Source organism: Lagenorhynchus albirostris, chromosome 14 (assembly GCF_949774975.1).
Source record: "Lagenorhynchus albirostris chromosome 14, mLagAlb1.1, whole genome shotgun sequence".
NCBI classification, from domain to species: Eukaryota; Metazoa; Chordata; class Mammalia; order Artiodactyla; family Delphinidae; genus Lagenorhynchus; species Lagenorhynchus albirostris.
The window spans coordinates 56,715,373-56,730,303 of record NC_083108.1 but is presented as its reverse complement, the minus strand read 5'-3'; the positions used below and the strand labels follow the sequence as shown (position 1 = coordinate 56,730,303).

Below are 14,931 nucleotides of genomic sequence, written 5' to 3'. Positions count from 1 at the left end.
ATTTTTTTCCTGGTCCCCAGTATGCATTTAATTACCAAATCATACTAACTTCATTGCTTGTTGTCCCAAAGACTCCATTACTTCCTTCCATCCATATTCGAACGACCCTAGTCTAGGCTCTCATCATCTTTACTTGGACAAGGGCATTAGCCTTCCAGATAGTCACGATGCGCCTTAAAGCCACCTGTTTTACTCCAGAGAAAAAAAGACACTGGGGGATCCTGGAACAGAAGGAGCAAACAGTTACAAGATCACAATTTTGATTTTGTGGATTTTAATCCAATAGCTCTGAAACCAGATTAAAATAGTAATGATCTAAATCGGGTATGAGCAGGGTGGGGTTGGAGAGTGGAAGAGACAGAAGGGAGAATAAATCAGTGTAAAATTTGATTAACTGAAGAGAGTTCCTCCTTAAGACCCATTAAAAAGTCCTCTGAGTGCAAAGTACTTCCATGAATACTAAAGAGAACTGGTGCTAATTTTTTTAACTCCCACAATAAGAACTTTTTTAAGAGTCTGGATAAGAGAAGTATCATGTTTGTTTAGGATAAGTATAATTGAAATCAGCTTCACTTGGGCTTCTTCTAAGCAATGACTCATGTTGTTTTAGCTGGTGTTGACTCACTGCCCCACAAAGGATGACACAGCTCTAAACAAGCAGAGCAGGGCCTGCTTTTTCCAATTACATGCTTCCAGCAACTGAAGAGGTGGGAGTCCTCTGGAGTGGAGCCTTCTGCAACTAAGCACAATTTTGACTTTACAAAAACAGTTGCCAAGTCGACCTTGTAATCACTGAGCTTTGTAAATGAGGAGGAGAGAAGTTAAGTTGTGGTATGTTAAAAATCACAGGGGCCAGGCATCCTCTGTTTTTTCAAAACAGAATCTACGGAAACTTACAGTCAGCTCTTTTCCCATTTAATTGCTTACTCTATTGAGGTCAGCAAATGTTTTTCTTTAAGATGCCAATGAAAAGTCACAGCAAGTGTGTTTTCGAGACTCTCCAAGTTACGTTTGGTGAGATAACGTGCAAGGGGAGTTGTAATAGTGTTTGAAAGGAAGCTAAGGAAATGTCGTTCTCATTAACGGTCACCACCTTTTCTCCAGTCCTAGACCTTTAATGTTCTCCCATCTGCAAGCCAGTTTTCCCCTCCTCCATGTTTTCCTTGCTGGCGGCCTGACTGCTCCCAGAACACATTGGTCCATGCTGTGGGTCTCAGTAGGTGCCGTGGTAATGCAAGCAGGTGATGAGGGGTCAGCAGAACAAATTCAGAGCCTGGCTCAACAAGTTGGTTATTCCTTGTGAGGTTTTCGACAAGACACTTTTCCATACTTTGCTTCCCAGCTGTACGACAGAGATTAGTCCTCAATCATTACTGGTCTTTCATGATGTTTAGTTCCTATTAGTAATACACTCTGAACAAGTTGGCTAGTTAAAAATAGTTAGAGAAGACTTCTAATGACATGGCAGTTGGCAGAGAAGTCCAGACCACACTGTTTAGGTATAACTAAAATAACTGTCCAGCCTCTGTAGTTACAGTGTTCTAAAAAACAAAGCTATCAAAATGAATACCTCGGAAAATGAACACAAGTGCCTGGAGGCCACTCTGATTCTGACCTCTCCGGAAGATTCAAGTCCAGACTACAATGGGCCCTGAGTTTGTTTCCTAAACAGAAATCCTTGAAGCCCAATTTAGGTTCAGCATTATCCATGGCTCCAAGGTCACTGAGGGATAGGGACTGTGCTCAGGCTGATGGGAGACCAGGGATGGCTCGGGGTCCGGACTGGATTGCACAACCTATCTTAACTTATCCTAAGTTTCTGAGTAACATTTTGAACAGAACTGGTCCTCACAAAGGCATGGTCCAGGACCTGCTTGTCCCTTGGTTGGCTTCAAAATCAAGATAAGGTTGAAATGATTGAATATTAGGAGACAGGAGAGGAAAACCCCATTAATTCTCATGGAGCATTGCTTCTCAACCTGCATTAAGAACTGTTATGTTATAAATCACATGGAAGGAACAAAGTGAAAAATATGTTTTTAACCATAGAAATCTATCTTAGTAGTTAAAGAAAATGATTAATAAAACTAACATGAAAAATTCTAAGAACATGAACCTAAGGGTTAGAGGATTAAAAATTGCCCTCCCTTCCTTCTGCCTAAAAAAGAGCCCTAAGGAAGATTTCCTATAACTCATTGCTTGGATCTCACTTTTCTGGTCAAGTTGAATGACTTCTGTAGCACATTTTGTCTTTTATTTTATTTTATTTTATTTTTTTTTTGCGGTACGCGGGCCTCTCACTGCTGGGGCCTCTCCCGTTGCGGAGCACAGGCTCTGGACGCGCAGGCTCAGCGGCCATGGCTCACGGGCCCAGCCGCTCCGCGGCACGTGGGATCTTCCCAGACTGGGGCACGAACCCGCATCCCCTGCATCGGCAGGCGGATTCTCAACCACTGTGCCACCAGGGAAGCCCTGTCTATTTTAAAATATAGTTACCTAAATAAGACTGCAAGATGGTCAAGTATATAGCTTTTAAATTTTAAAAAATCTTATTATTTTACTTCAAGTGGCAACAAAATTTCTCAAACTATTTATATCCATTCATATTTAACTCGCTCCATGCTCATTCCATTAACACAGAATAGACATGACTGCAAAAGGAAAGACTAAATCAAAACTGAGTATAATATCTACTATGTGAAAGTTAGTATTGCTGGTTGCTAGGCAGGGATATGATAATACTGTCCCTGCTCTCAATAAACTTATAACCAAATTGCGGCAGAAAAAGACTAAATCCATGATATACTAAATAATGTTTCAAGGTTTAAATAACGGGTTAAAAGCACCAGTTTTAGAAGGGCTGTCATTATCCTGCTGTGTGATCTTGGGTTATTTCTCTGTGCCTCAGATTCCTCCCATGTCACTGGATTGTGGTGAGGATTAAATGAGATAGTGCATGTCAGGCTCAGTAAGCTATCAATAAAACCTGGCACCTTTTTTTTTTTAAAGAATTGACACCACAGGACTGTGCGTGATGAATTACCAACGGATCATTATTGTTATGGTAGGTAAAAACCCTTCTGGCTACTACTGTGAAGGAAGTCTTCAGAAAGGAGGTCTAGTCCTTACTTCTTTAGCTACATTTATCCTCTTGTGTTTTCCCTTTACAGCGCAGCCACTTAAATATGGGTTTAGTCCCAACCAGTGACCTGTTAACTTTGGCTACTATGTGAATTTTTCAGTATGGTAATGAAGGCAGGGAAAAGTGGGGAGGAAAGAGATCAAATATCATATTATCAGTTATAGTGTCATTTTAGTATGTTTAACATTTTTTCTAAACACCTGTCAGGTTTCTTTACAGCTCTATAAAAATATAAATCCATTGATGGGCCTTTGTATAAAGCCAAAGGCACTGTCCAGTGTTTTCTAAATTGATTTTCATAAATGAATACTGAACAGGAAACTTCAAAGGAATTCTTGTCCCTATACATTACAGATGTACAAAAGCAAATTTTGTGTCTGACCACAAAATTTAACATAGGAATAAAGATTTATCTCTTATACGTAAAAGATAATCAGCACCACAACTTAGAATTATTAAAATACTACAAATGTATCTCAAGTGTTTCACAATTTAAAACTACTACATACTACTCTGCCTTTGGTTTCCAGTTTCTCCTTCTCCTTCCTGTCTTTGGTATTGTGTGTTTGTGTGCAGTCATCATCTATTCATCGAAGGGATCAGAAATGGAATGCATAGGTTTAATTAGTTTTTAAGAGTAACATGAGACACCACAGCTGGTTCTCAACTTGATATTAGCATATGTCCTCCCACACTTGGAATTACTTGGCACTTAATGCCTGTCAAATGGATAGTTTTACCTATAATATTCATTTATTGAAGACTGATATAACACATTTGATACTCAAAGAATGTGTCATAAACCACAGATATTTAGGAAGATGATATATAGTAAAACAATCTACTACTTTCTTTAGTTCCCACTTTAGGCACTTTTGGACACAATATTAATATTTTGATGCACATCCTCTAATAATCACAAAGAAATGGATACGTGAAATTCCCCATTAAAAAGAACAACACATTATACAAAACTCACTAACTCAAGTAACCAGAACATAGCAAGAAACTGAAAGCAAACAAGCAAACCAAAAAATTCTCAAGGAAACTGAAATAAATGCTATCAAAACCTTTTGTTAGATTATACATTTTAGTTCTTTGAGCAGCATTTTCTTTACAACAGTTCCAACAAGCTTGATTATCTAATCAAAAGTAAATTACAAAGCATGTTAAAAATAGCAATATTAGAAAGAACAAAAGTACTGCTAAAGGCTTTAAGGTCTGCCTGAAAAGAAGGAAAACAACAATAATAATAAATAATATTTAAATTATATAATCAATAAAACAATACACCAATATAGGCTATTTACTTTTTTTTAAACATCTTTATTGGAGTATAATTGCTTTACAGTGGTGTGTTAGTTTCTGCTGTATAACAAAGTGAATCAGCTATACATATACATATATCCCCATATCCCCTCCCTCTTGCGTCTCCCTCCCTCCCACCCTCCCTATCTCACCCCCCTAGGTGGTCACAAAGCACGGAGTTGATCTCCCTGTGCTATGCGGTGGCTTCCCACTAGCTAGCTATTTTACATTTGGTAGTGTATATATGTCCATGCCACTCTCAGGCTATTTACTAGTACAGCAAAACATCCACATCTCAATCAGTGCCTGTACTACACCGCACTGTAATTCTTACTGACTTGATGATAGTCGTTTAGAAAAGGTTCTTTTCTGCACTAAAGATAGATTTGATTTCATATATTCATCCAAAGAGGCTTAAAAACAAAATGAAGTCTACTGTTTAAGTGGATAAACTTTATTTCCAAAATTTTCTTCTGAGGAACATTTTACTCCCTTCATTTGCTTTTCTATGTAACATTCTACTTCTAATCTTTGCTAGAACTGATATCTAGAGACCACAGATTGAGAAAACAGAGAACAGATATGACTTCAAAAGTGAAATAGTTTGGTTTTAGGATGCAGTAAGAAGAAATTTTGATTATATGCAAATTAGAATGTTTGCTTTAGTTATGATACATTTGTAAATGTTTAAGTAACATCACTGGAACACTGGTAAGGGGAAAATGTTTCCCATCAGATGCAAGCATAGTACCAAGAAAACAGAAGGACAGCCTCAGTAACAAGTGCCAGGCAAAGTGGGACCTAATAACCACCCTCTCTGAACACAGCATTTAATTTAGCAACCTTCTGATTATTTTTTCTATTAAGCCTGTAATAAAATTTTGCTTTCAAAAAATCATAGATTTTTAAAATTAGGGAATTTATCTTTATAGGTTTCATGAACTCAGACCAGATAAAACTAAGCCATTTTATTGTATTTTGTGGCAAAACTGTGAAAAAACCAGTAGGTTAGATTACATTTGGTTGACTTTTTAAAGGCAAAAAAAGCCACAAATAATAAAATTAGAGAGAATACTGAATGTGGATTTTATAGTATGTAAGATAAGTCAAACATAGGAGGACTGAGAAAAACTGAAAATCACTATTAAGAACATCACTGTAATAAATATTACTGGCAAGATCTGTAGATGGACGTGAAAATCAGGAGGAAAGTTTGAGGAGCAACAGGATGTTAGCACAGTCAAAACGTATCTCTCCCAAGATGTTTATTAATTACATGGGGAAACCTGGCAGACAACACCTTAACCAGGTGTTCAGAGCTAACATCAATATTAACGAGACAGCGACATCGTGAACCCCCCAAATGATGCACTGAAAGGCCTGACATCATTCTGTGGAATTCTCACCCAAAACACATAACTTCAATCCAGTCATGAGAAGACACAAGACCCATCCAAACTGAGGGGTTTCCTACAAAACAACCAACTGGTACTCCAAAAGTGCCAAGTCACAAAAGACAACAGACTGTCATGGATTGTAAGAGGTTTGGGAGTCATGACTAAATCAAATGTGGGATCCCGGATTCAATTCTACAACAGAAAAATTCCAATTCTAATGGAAAAACTGGTGAAATCAGAATAAAGTCTATAGTTTAGTTAATAGCACTGTAGCAGTGTTAATTTTTTGATTTTGATAATAGAACACAGTTCTGCAAGATATTAATCTTAGGGAAGGTTAGGGAAGCTGGAGAAGGTTACATGGGAACTTACTGCACCACTTCTGCAAATTTTTGGAAGCCTAAAATTACATCAAAATAAAAAGTTAAGGGCAAGTTATCATTTTCAACCACATGAAAATGATTCTACAACACTCTAAGTTCCCTGAATTTTTTCAGATACATTAAGGATTAATGATCAGGGGGAAATGAGCAGGTTAAAAATGGACAGAGCAACTGGCCAAATGTTAAGCCAAATGACATGATCAAAGGAAATGTGCCAGATGTTTTCCAACAGCTCTACATATGGAGGCACCTACATCAGCAGGGACCCCACTGTAAAAAGAAACCAGAGCCACCAACTCTGGTTTCAGCTATCACATAAAGAACGACCTATAAATACCTCATTCTCTCCTAAGAATCCTATTTCCATTACTCTTTTTGAATCCTCTAGAAAAGTATACCTACTATGTCCCAGAATTTGGTGTACCTGTGTATATGTTTGTAAGCTCACACAGACCTACATTAATGCTTAACTGAACAAGAGTTGGCACCTTGAAATAAACGTCTTTCTAATTAATTAATTTCAATCTAGGAATGTACCACTAAATATGTGGTACATTCCTGGATTTTTTTTTTTTTTAGCCCAGGTCAACAAACTCTTATTGCCATTTCTGGCTCCCCCAGCCCCAGCAAGATCCCTGCTTACATGGCAGAAATACTGAGCTCTGGTGCAGAGGAATAGGGGGTGTTACCTCTCTTTCTCTGCACACTGCCAAGGTTAAAAAAAAGAAACCCACTTACTGGAGAGGGAAGGCCATACAGGGTTGGAGTTCAAGGGCAGGTATGGCTCGGTCCCACCTCTGCTGGCTGCAGAATATAGAGACCACGGTTCCAAACATTTTTTAAAGGAGGGGAGAAGTTGCCAACTCTAGTCTTTTCCACAAACAAAATATTTACTTTCTATTCATCACTAATTCCATTTTAATCAAATCATTCCCATTATAATGAACAGTTATGCTATTAGGAAACAATATGCCCTTGACAAAAGTTTTAACATTGCTATAGAACTAGAATTCCTAGGATAACCTCGGGAAGCTTCTATATTTGTTTTTCAGGAACAGTTGGCTCTTTTCCTCCTCTATTTTTGTCTTCTTTCAGGAAGTTTATGGTATATTGAGATAAACATCAGAAATACTCATAGCCATTTTATACTATACCTTCACTAAAAAATGTTGTATATGTTACTTGTATATAACTTAGGAAATCTTTGAAAAACAAGATTTCTAGCTTCATCTTCAGCTACCTTTCATTTTGTAAGTGAAATCATTTTGAACATATGTTAACATTTCACTCTCGATTCTGAATAAGGGTCTAGGAGCTTAGCTTCTCTAAAAATCACATGATTCTAAAGATAATTCCAACCATTTGTTTCAACAGAACTGAGAATTTGTAATCCTTTGTTCTCTTTTATCCTTACAACAGAATGCAAATATAGAATGTTTGTGAAATAAGGAATTGCTTTCCCTCCTCGCAACAAATGCTTAGTACTCCTGAGTCTCTTCCCTGAATGAGTAAGTTTGGGGGATAGGTACCAAAAATGTTCTATTCCTCTTTACGTCAACAGCTGTGATTAAAAGCGGTAACAGTAATAATGCAGCTAACAATTATCAGGTGCTTCCTTGGTGTCGGATGCTAGTCTAAGCAGCTGAAGCAGGCTGCCCAAGGTCACATGGTAGGAAACGGTGTAAGTGATGAACAGCGTCTGGCAGTCTGACCCCAAGCCTGAGTAACTGGCAAGTACACTTTATACTGGCTACTCACTTTAATAAAATAAAATGGGCAGGCCCCAAAAGAAATTACAATGGACACCCAGCTTCAGTGTTGAAGAGTAACAGGGACAGGTGTGTAATGGAGCCCATGGAAGCCTCAGTTGCTGGATCCTTTGGGGGTTTTGTTTGTTTGTTTGTTTGTTTTTAATGGGAAGCTGACGTCCAGATTTATATCTGAAGCTTCTTGATTTTGAAATGTTGCCACTTATTTCAAGCTTTTTTCTAAAAATCCTATTGGTCTGAAAGGTCAAGGGCTACATTCTCAAGGCAGGCTCTTCATCTCATTTCTCTTTGTATCACTAATGCCTATTGCGTTTCTGGCACATAGTAGGTACAAATACGTTGACACACTGTTAAAAATCCTTCCATTTTATCTTGGCCATTTGGTAGGAATTCATTAATTTATTGAGCTACCACAGTGGGCAGACACTACTCTGGGCACTTGGGATACAATAGTGAAGAAAAGAGAATAGTAAAGAGAGAGAGAGAGAGACTATATTTTAGTGGAAAAAATAGGCCAAAAAAAAAAAATCAAAAGCACATAAAGTTAGATGAAGTATGTGGGCTTGGAAAATAAGGAGATGGCTTGCTTTGAAATGAAACTATGCTACTCAGAGCTAAAGAAAGATGATACTTAGAAAGTCAGATACAATAGCCCATGCTTCCTAGTGCCATACTGGTCACTACTCCACAAATACATTACACATACGTAAGCAATTTAAAGGAAAGGGTATTCTTGAAAGAGAGAGTGCTCTCTTCATAAGTGGAACAATACAATCTTGCTCCTTGGCTTGAAAGGGAGTATTGATCAGTAGTTAGTGAGTCAAAGGTTAATAACTCAGGCCTGATTACTTCTGTTACCAGACGCATGATTGATAGTGTCCTCAGGCTCCCTGTAAATACAGGAACCTCTTTTTGATCGCTGTTACTGAGAACCAAGGAATTAAGCTCTTCTCTCACAATTTAGTTGTAGGGGGCGGGGGTCGTCTATCTCCTGCATCAGGGGGTGAGTAGCACGAAGGCTCCCATACAGAGGGTACAGGGCAGTCACCAAAAATGCAAACTTGGAGCAACATAAATCTAATTGGTAATGTATGGTAAAACACTATGATAGGCAACTCTTTTGCTCTCGTATATTATTATTCCACGAGACCACATGCTGAGTTAATGGAACTTCTCCAGTTTGCTATGGAAAGGGATATAATTTCGGATTGCCCAAATGGCACAATCTGGCTCTTGCTCCCAGACAGCTGCAGGGAGGTACAGACAGGACAGCTACACCAGGACCATCTAAAAATGCACAAACCTGGCCCCCACTTCTCACCAAATCACGTATATCTATTTAGTTACTCATAATAGGAGTAACTATAGTCAAGGATCATGTTTAGAAAAGAAAACACTCCAAAGACAAATGCAAGTTTGTACCTTCAAGTAGCCTTTAAAATAATGTGCACAGCTCTTAAAACTGGAAGAAAAATGTTATTTTCTCATTGTCTGTATATAAAAATTAGATATCACTCATGCTGCTCTTTTAGGAAGAAACAATATTTTCTTTGTTAGCCAAGCCCAACACAGATCTCATGCCAATGCAGTTTGCTCTTCGCATGGATGCTAGCCAAGAGGATATTTCTTGAAATAAAGTCACAATCTGTTGAAAGCCTTGCAAGTCAATTAAATTAGGAAACAAGTAATCTTTATCACATAACTAAAGATAAAAGTATGAGGAAAAAATGACTGAAAATAAACATGCAAAAAGCACACTACTCAAATCTCCCCACTCGTAAAGAAAACCATTTGTCAATGGATCCATTGCAGATAGTCACATTTAAACAAATAATACTTCTCCTAAATATGTGTCAGATATCAAATCATCTCACTTAGTGGAATATTTTTGTCCACAGAAGGAAACTTCCTAACGGTCTAACATTTTCGTTTAGTTAATAGAAGTCTCATTGGCCTTGATCTTGCATCAAATAGATGAACACTGATAGATTGACTAACATTAATTAAGTAACATAGATATTAAATCTAAAATGCACATAGTGAGAAGCCTTCAAACCTCTTTTGATCCAAAGGAAAATTATAATTGCATTTATAGACAGAGTCAACATTAGCAATAATAGTGACACCAATGTATACAATTGGAAGGTTTTTTTAAATCTAGAAATAAAATTGTTTTTAAAAGTCTACTGAGATTTCCTTTTTGGAGACTCTCCAGCTGCGCTTTAGCTCCTGTGAAATGCAGTTACTAAATACATTCTCGATAGTGTCTGAGAATTAAGATAATATATTTTACTTTTTTTTTATTTTCCCCTTCTGTTTCATTTAAAAAATTTTTTTTTAATTCTCCAATAGCTCAGTAGGTGAATTTGGCAGACATCAGGCATATGCCTATTATCAGCAAGTTGTACCAAGAATGCAACTCCGCTGCTGACCTCTCCTAGCCATCGTCTTTAGCCATTGCCGGCTGAGACTTCCCATCAAGGACAAATACAAAGAACGGGAGGCTCACTCATCCAGTCCTCCAAAACTTGAAACAACAATCAAGCGACGGTGGTCCTACGCTCCGTCGGAAAACCCAGCTGCATATGAACCCCCCACCCCCACCCCAGCCCAGGAGACCTCTGCCCCTTCGGCGCGGTGGGTTACCTGCTGCCTGGGTGGCTGGCGGCGGCCCGGGGCGCGCAGCGCGGCTCGGAGCTGGGCGGCTGGGGGCGCGCGTACGAGTGGTAGGCGGTCAGCACCACGCCGCCCGAGTCCTCTACTTCCATCGTCAGCCGCGCATGTCTCCGCTCCGGCCCGAGAACAAAGGCGGGGACCAGCATGGGCCAGCGCACCGGACCGGTCACCGGCGGGGAGGCGCGGCCCGTCCGGCTCCCAGGGCAGAGGGGCTCCTCCCGCCGCTGGGCTGTCAGGGGCGCGGGCAGGCCGCCCCGCCCGCCGGCCGCCGATTAGCCCGGATTCAAATACACGCCCACCAGGCCCCCTGGGGTGGGGTGGGGCGGGGAGGGCGAGGCGGGGCGTCGGGGTGCAGGCGGCCGAGGACGGGGGAAGTGGGGTGTGGGATCCCTGCGTCTAGAAAACTGGAAACCCGCCGCGATGCTTAGGGGCTCGGGCTGGCTGCTCTAGTAAAGTTTTGCTTGCTTTGTTTCTTTTCCTGTTCCTTTTCTCAACCCCCAGCCCCACCCCTTCAAACGGGAGGCTTGTCCCATGGCTAGGAACATTTCCTGCTGGGCAGCCCGAAGTCAGAGAAAGAAAGGGCGCCTGGGGAGCCCCGGCTGAGAAGCAGAGGGGCCGGCTCCAACGTGCGCGGGCTGGCGAGGAAAGGAAGAAGAGGCGACGCCGTCTCATTGAAAGCCTCCACATCAAAAACTGAAGAACCGGGTCACGTTGCTGTTTACTTAGTCCAGTTCCAGTCAACGTGATTTCCTTGCGGGCAGGTAATGCCCTCTTACGACAAGCAGGACACTTCCCTCCCTCACCCTCGGTGCCGCAACCATCAGGGTCTTACCTCACTCCCACATCCCTTTCGTCCTCCCCATGCCGCTCAAATTCACATCCTGCTTTCAGCTGGCCTGCAAATTAGACTTGATCGCTCTGGGAAGAGAGCCTGTTATTCCCAGAGGGCTTTATTGAGGGAGGGTCTGGGGTCTGGCAGGGAGGTGGATAAAAGGGGGCATAGTCAGACATCTGGGGTCTGAAGTACGTCTTTACCTCCATCAGACTAACAGCACATATGGAAAGAACATTCTTTTATCCAATGAAAAAGAGAAGCAGTAGAATGCTACATAGAGGCCCACCCCGACAAGACAAGGTAGAAGGCATCTACCTTCCGCCTCTTACACTCAGCTGGGAGCAGGCGGACTGGAAGGAGAACTGAGTTCACCCCTCGCTGAGGGGTGACCTGGATCCTGCTATTAACATCTCAGAATCTCTTTCTGTATCTGTGAAACGGGGAGAATAATATTCTTCTCGTGGGGTCAAAAGCATCAAGTACATGCTAGCTCTCAAGAAATGTTGATTCCCTCTGCTGCTTCCTTCACATTCATCAAGAAAGGAGACATTTGTTTTCACTGCACTTCCAGAGATTGGGAAAGCAAAAAAAAAAAAAAAAATTCATCCAAAATGCTTTTTAGAAAATGTTTTGTTGACTAAAAGGGTGGGATAATAATAACATTTACTAAAATACTTACTGGCTGTGTGTTGGATCCTATACATTAGCTCTTTAAACAACTCTGTAAGGTAGGTAGTATTATTATCTCAATTTTCTGAATAAACAAACTTGGGAAGCATCAGTGTATGGATTGGGCACAAAGAATGCTTCATTCTCCAAAAATTGCAGCTACAAAGAGGCATCTGTTTACCGACTGTGTTTAATGCCAAATACATTGAAACTAAGAGAATACTTTCTCAAAATATGAAATAAAGAAATAGTATAAGTATTGATACACGTCCAGAATGCCTCATCTAAAACCTTGGAATGGGATATGTTTTAGAATTTATAAATATTTTTTACTTTTAAAAGGTAATTTGGTGCATGCACCATTTAACATAGAACACCTCCTGTCCAGTGCGATTTGGGACAGAACCCTGTATTCAAATATATTACTCCTTCAGCAAATAAATGGACCCTAAGTGGGATAAATAAAGTCTGTTAATACCCTTACATTTATGAGGTCAGGTTTGTCACCAGACAAGTTTTGACACTAAACTTTTAAAAACGTGTAATTTTACAGCTTTTTGAATTTTGGAATCACCATAAGGAATTATAGTAGTGGAACCTTTTCTGGGCATGGAATTTCTCCTTGGCATTTTCTGTTTGTTTGTTTCTGAACTACAGACTCACAATTTTAAATACCTGCAGGGTACTTCCTTGAAAATATTTTTTCCATAACTCACCTGCAATGTTGCAGAGCTCTCCCTCATGCCAGCTGCAGCGGCTCTCCGCTTTCTCTTGAGTGTTCATATTTTAGACACCCTGGAGTCCCTTGGGGTCCTCGCTCCAAACAGTGATCACATCTGTCATTTTTTTCTCATTCTTTCAATTCTATTCCCACCACCACTGTCCTTGTTCTAGCATCACCGTCTCTTTCCTGGGTGACAGTGAGCTTCCTGGACACAGGTTACCTTCAATCACCTTCCTCTTCAACCCTCCCCGACATTCAAAGTGCTGGGAAAGTGATTTTCCTAAAACATAGGACCTCCCCTTTTCAAAAACCCTCAGTTGTAACCCACTTGCTACAAAATTAAGTCCAAGTTCCTTAGAATAGGTTCTCATTAATCTGTTTTGGTCACCTACTACTTTTTTACTCCCAAGTCTCCGTGGCCCACTTACACCAGCCTGTCTTGCATTCTTACCTTTGCCTTTGCTCTTCTCTGTCCTTTCCTGTCTGGAAATCCTCAAAACCCCCTACCTACCCCCACGAAGCCTTCTCAGGTGTTCCAAACCAAAGGAACCCCTCCTTCTGCCCTCCTGAGGAAACTGCTCTTTCTCCTGCAGTGGGGACCACCCCACTCTGCCCTACAGTGAAAGCACAGTCAGCCAGAGCCCTGTGTGCGCTGAGCTCACGCCTGGCTCCTGTGCACTCATCACACGGGGCTAACAGGGCAGAGTGGTGTTTCCCACCAAGCCCAGATGTGGCCACAAAATCTCAGAATGGAGCCCACAGCAGCAAGGTAGATTTGAGATGAAACTGTGCTAGGATTGCATTACTATTTTCCAAAACATCAGTGTCTTTTCCTAAGTTGTAAGCTATTGAAAGTGCTAGTGTCACATTTTTATCTTTACATCCCAGAGCCCATGTTTTGCAGAGTTGGCACTCAGTAAGGAATCTTGTTGAGTGAATATATGAGTCAATGAATGAAACAGTGAATGAGATAGCCCTCTTGAGTGCGATAGTTGCAATTTTCAGGGTAGCCAAGGAATTATTATAAATGATTCATTTATAATAATTCTCTATGGCACTGCAAACTAATAAAAAGTTTCACATGTATGTATTAATATTTTTTGAGTGTGGATATACGCTGTTGACTTAATAAACGACAACTCTTTAAGCATTCGTGAGTTTTCAAGTTTCATAAATGTGGTAGAGAGCATGTATTAGATTTTATAGAATACACTGTACAAGATATTCACCTTTTGCCCTTCAGATCCACTTGCCACCCTCATGCCCCGGCTTGGTGCCAGTGGCTCACTTTATGGTCTGCATCTGTGAGCTCTCTTGCCTCTGGCTTCAGATAGGGTGCGATCAAAGAGAGGCTCCAGCAGAAGATCTAGAGGGAGACGGAAAAACCAGGTTGGGTATTTATTTCCCAGGCTTCTTCTCTATTTTGCTGCCAGCTGGTTCCTTCTACCCAAGGCCAGAGCTCCTAACTGCAGCCTTCTCCCATGCTGCTCTCTCTGGATTCCCGTAACTCTACCTCCATCTGGCCCTTCATGCCTAGGGGTGGTAACAGCTTCTGCTTCATCACGTAATCCCTCCTTCTGCCCTCCTGCAACATCCCTGTTGTTCCTTCACCCCACCCACACCTTTACAGACAGTCCTTTTAATAAACTCTGCTCATTCACCTGGGCTGAGTACCCCATCCCTTCCTGCCAAGACCCTGGCTGATAGGTATCCCCTTGAGATCTGGGCAGTACCCTGTGAGCAAAAGCATTAGCACATCTGCAGTCAACTGTGCGAGGACTCACACTATGAGGGATAGGTACACACGATAAATAAACTCATGTCAGTTCAGGTGCTGTGTCGCCAAATAAGTTCAGGTCTGAAAGAGTTTTACAGTCAAATGAGTTAAGAAAAGGCTTCCACAGCCACATAGCACAGGGAGATCAGCTCGGTGCTTTGTGACCGCCTGGAGGGGTGGGATGGGGAGGGTGGGAGGGAGGGAGACACAAAAGGGAAGAGATATGGAACATATGTATATGTATAACTGGC

The 14,931-nt window shown here is 41.0% G+C and overlaps 1 protein-coding gene across 2 annotated transcripts in view; it reads right to left on the bottom strand.

Annotated features, from left to right (window-relative positions):
* ARHGAP28 (Rho GTPase activating protein 28) overlaps nucleotides 1-10,910 on the bottom strand; it is a 148,622-nt gene extending 137,712 nt beyond the window's left edge. For both annotated transcript variants that reach the window (XM_060120913.1, XM_060120914.1), the window contains exon 1: nucleotides 10,646-10,910. In XM_060120913.1, the coding sequence (XP_059976896.1) occupies nucleotides 10,646-10,821 (176 nt within the window). In that variant the 5' untranslated portion in view covers nucleotides 10,822-10,910. The remainder of the gene's footprint in view (nucleotides 1-10,645) is intronic.
* Between the last annotated feature and the right edge of the window lie 4,021 nt (nucleotides 10,911-14,931).